At 27.9% G+C, this 4,666-nt stretch overlaps 1 protein-coding gene across 1 annotated transcript; it reads right to left on the bottom strand.

The window, feature by feature from the left end:
* Nucleotides 1-1,436: 1,436 nt before the first annotated feature.
* Nucleotides 1,437-1,933, bottom strand: LOC106314264 (LOB domain-containing protein 5-like). Its single transcript, XM_013752168.1, has 2 exons — nt 1,818-1,933; nt 1,437-1,710 (listed from the first exon to the last, which is right to left on the bottom strand). Exons 1-2 carry the CDS (start codon nt 1,925-1,927, stop codon nt 1,437-1,439), a joined length of 384 nt encoding a protein of 127 aa, XP_013607622.1. The 5' UTR covers nt 1,928-1,933.
* Nucleotides 1,934-4,666: the final 2,733 nt, after the last annotated feature.

Raw genomic sequence — 4,666 nt, 5'->3', positions numbered from 1 at the left:
CGACGGGATGATGAAGTCACTGAGCTGCGTAACGAGTTGACCGCGACAAAATCTGCGTTCACAGCTCGTGTGGGTGGACTCGATCACTTCTTGGACTTTATAGCGGCCACAAATCCGGAATGGGAAACCATGTTGAGGAACATGCGACGACAAAATCCCGTTCCAGGCGAGGGACCATCCGACGACACACATGCCGAGGAGGATGTAGACAGGAGGAGTGATGAATTCCTCCGGGCGATGCACGACTCTTAGTTCTTTTTTTTCCGTGGTTGTATTATAAATTCAAAACTTATTTATATTTAAAATATTTGCGTATTTATTTATTTTTAAAATTTTAATTTTAGTAATAATTTAAATAATTTTAAATATTTTTTAATTATATTTTTAAATTTGTTAAATAATAAAATGAAGTAAATTCGTAGCTAATCTTCGACTTATTTACGTTGAACATTTTACGAGGAAATCACGAGAAATGTTAAACGAATATTTTACGAGGAATACTTTCAAGGTATTTACGTGAAAATTACGAGGAAAACATTTCAAGGTAATTACGTGAATTTTACGAGGAAATATGTACTTGTCGTTTACGAGGAAATGCTTTCGTGGTATTTACGAGGAACGGTAGGGACATTCTTACGTCGACTGACTAAGTGGTCTTTACGACGATTTGTTTTCTTCGTTTTTACGACGAAATATTTTTTTCGCTAATTTACGACGAATTTGCGAGGAAATATGTGTAATGACGAATGAGTAACGACAAAACGTGTTTCCTCGCTAAGTCCTCGTAAAGCCTCTTTTACGACGAACTCACGAGGAAAACCGCCCTCGTAAAATTTATGTTTTCTTGTAGTGGATGTTTAATTTAGTTTTTCTATTTCTTATATTGTAGATTTACTTATTTTTCTTTTATGTATATTTTCTTATTATTTATTCTTTCTTATATTTTATATTTTATATTTACTTATTATTTTTTATTTAGTAATATTGCCATGTGGCATTTTTTGGGAGAAATTTTTGTCGCTTACATGGACATCCATGGAGCCTCAAAATGTCTCTTTTATTAATATAGATTTTTATTTGTCAATCTTGTATACATAAATGTATTTGCAACTCACATAACTGTATTATCATTACAAAATGTATAATAGAAGAAATTATTAACAACTGAATTCAATGAAAAAAGTTTAAAATTTTCAATACACAAATGAGAAGATTGCTTTAATTACAATTTGAAAGTGCAATTTTAAATTGCTTTATGACATTTGATATCATTTTTAGGTTTCAAAGTTTCTCTTCTTTTATGATCATTATAACGCATGCACAATTAAGTGATTGCAACAATTACACTGTGCTCATGGTATGTTTTAAATTTCAACAATTGATATGATCAACCATTGAGTAATTATTATTGGATAAATGAAGATAGATAAATTTCATTATATATACTGATTCAAAAGTAGAACTATTTGTTTCTTTTCTTCTGAAATCTTCTTCTTTCTCTCAGAGAGGTAGGCTTCATGTAATTTGATTTCCCACATCAGCTTTTGGATAACTCCATATCCACCTCTGATATTATCATCGGTCCATGCAGCACCTTCTTTGAGTATCGATGATGCTAACAAATGGTTTTGTTCATGAGAAGCAAGTTTCATCATGCTTATAATATTTGTTGTACCAAACAATTTAGTAGCAGCTTCATAATCGCTTTGCCTATAAAAGATTGATTTAACAATACATCAACATTAAATTCTAGTTCAAAAATCATGTCTAACACAATAAGAGAAAAGACATATTATAAAGTATAAGAAAATATATACACTTCATTTGGAAAATATGCAGCAAATTCACATTTTCTGGTACATATTTTGTTTTCCTCGATGCAAACGCAACAACAACCACGTTTAGAATCGGTTCTTAGAGCTTCCATCACAATATTTTTTTTCTTTGGAAGAAATATGTAGATTATTAAGTAAGATGCATCAAAACAATTTTATCAAAGAGGTTTTTGTATGTGAAATTGTGGAAATACAGTCAACAAAAATTTAATTATATCCAAATATGAGAATATGCTTAAAAACTTCATGATTTTGTGTAATTAAAAACTCAAAATTCATCAGATCCAAGTTTAAAATTATATGGATGATTAAATTTATAATATAATTTAAAAAAATTATTATAGTCTGATAAAATTATCAAATCCCTTATATATCAAATAATTTGACAAGATTTTCTTGCCAAAGTAATTGACAAGTTTTGAAATTCACAGAACTTTTTTTTTACTATATTTTGCATCTAAAGTATGACTATAGTCAAATTAAAGTGTTCTTAATTTCAAAAATTTTCAAAGAATTAAATATAAATTATTTTTAGACTATGTATCTGAATATTTACATATTCTAATATTGTATATTTACTTATTATTTATTTTTTCATATATTGTATATTTATTTATTCTAATTTGTTTGCTTTTATAACAAATTCTAATATTAGGATAGATGTTTAATGTAATATTTCTATTTCTTAGACAATATATTTACTTATTATTTATTTCATTATACATTTTTCAGATAAATGTTTAATGTAGTTTTCTATTTCTTATATTATATATTACTTATTATCTATTTTTCTTATATTTTATATTTACTTATTCTAATATTATAACAGATGTTTAATGTAATAATTTTATTTTTTATATAGTATATTTACTTATTATTTATTTTACCATATATTTTTCAGATAGATGTTTAATTTAGTTTTTTATTTTTTATATTTTATATTTACTTACTTTTTCTTGAATGTATATTTACTTATTGTATATTTTTTTCTTATATTTTATATTTACTTATTCTAATATTACAATAAATGTTTAATATAATATTTCTACTTTGTATATTGTATATTTTCTTATTTTTTATTTTACTATATGTTTTTAAGATAGATGTATAATTTATTTTTTTCATTTCTTAATTTTATATTTATTTTTTATTATGTTATATTTTACTTATTCTAATTTTTTATATCAAATAATAATATTATGATAGATGTTTAATGATCTATTTTTATTTTTATATATATATTTACTTATTATTTTTCCTTATATTGTATACTTATTATTTTTTATTTTATTTTTAGTAATAATGCCATGTGACATTTTTCTGGAGAAATGTTTTCGCTTATGTGGACATAACATGTAGCCCCAAAATGTCCATTTTATTAGTATAGATTTTTATTTGTCAATCTTATATACATAAATGTATTTGCAACTCACATAACTGTATTATCATTACAATATGTATAATAGAAGAAATTATTATCTACTGAATTGGTAGTTCAATGAAAAAAAAGTTTAAAATTTTCAATACACAATTGAGAAAATTGCTATAATTACAATTTGAAAGTGCCATTATAAATTGCTTTACGACATTTGATATCATTTTTAGGTTTCAAAGTGTCTCTTATTTTATGATCACTAGGTGCATAGTCCCCGCGCTGGGGTCGGCTACATTTTTAGGTGTATTATATAGTTTTGTTTACGGGATTTTATTATTTTTTTGTCTATAATGTGATTGATGGGACTTTGGATATTACATAGATTGATGAGTTTGATATAAGAATGAACGACGAAGTCATATGTTGATATTTTTATATCTTATATGTTCAAAGTTGAGGGTGATGGAACTTGTTAGTGTTTACTTAGGTAGTTGTTTGTATATAAATCAAATAGTGCATGAAAAAAGATAATAAATTTGGATTTAAAATGTTAGGGTTTCAAAATAATTGGGCTTTGAATCTGTAGTTTAGTCTAATACTGAAAAAACTGTTAGGACTTCAACTCCTTTTTTTCTCTATGTCGGGAATGTGGGCACTAATTTCCCGATTCATGTAGGTAAAATTGTTTCTTAGTTTGTGAGATTGAAAAGCGTAGATTGTTTTTAAGCATGATTGATGAGAGGTTTACTTGCATCAGCTTCGTCTGCCGTGGGTGTTGAGTTTCGTCGGCGCTAGATGTTAGACATGCAAGAGAGAAGATCTGAATATGTTAATTTCGTGTTTTGTTTTTTCTTCTCTCGTGTTTTGTGGGTTCCACTTTTTGCTCAGACTGTACAAAAGGTGAAGTCTGGCTAGGCCGTCTCACTTCTCTGAAGTATTCCCTTGATTAACCTCCCACCAACATCTATCTTCTGATTCTGTCTTGGAGTCGAGGAGGTTCCAGAAAAATTAGCTTCCATCTGCTGTTCCGCTTGACATATTGGCAAATAACTAATGATTGTCAACAACTATCACTATACTAAATAGAAAATAAATCAAGGTTTTTTGTTCTGCACAAACTAAAATCTTACAACAGGGTTATCACGGTCTTTTTTCAGGAACAAGATCTTTTTCTTCCCAGAAACCATAGTCAATGCAATTCTTGGGAGAGAGCTTTCCATGACAGAGGCTAAAGTTGCGTAGATGAAAAAATAGATCAGAAACACAGTAGATTTTTTCAGATAAGGAAAATATGGGATAAGTTGTTGACTAATTACCAGTTTCAATTGTTGGTATGTCATTCCACTTGAATTTGACTGATTGTAATCTTGCTTGGAGCTGCCAAATATGCTATGTTTACCAATTTCTAGGTTTGTGTTCGCAATCACTTGGAGCACCTAGCAACCTCAAAACGATC

Source organism: Brassica oleracea, chromosome C9, assembly GCF_000695525.1.
Source record: "Brassica oleracea var. oleracea cultivar TO1000 chromosome C9, BOL, whole genome shotgun sequence".
NCBI classification, from domain to species: domain Eukaryota; kingdom Viridiplantae; phylum Streptophyta; class Magnoliopsida; order Brassicales; family Brassicaceae; genus Brassica; species Brassica oleracea.
The sequence above is the reverse complement of the archived record's forward strand: the minus strand, read 5'-3'. Positions and strand labels throughout refer to the sequence as shown.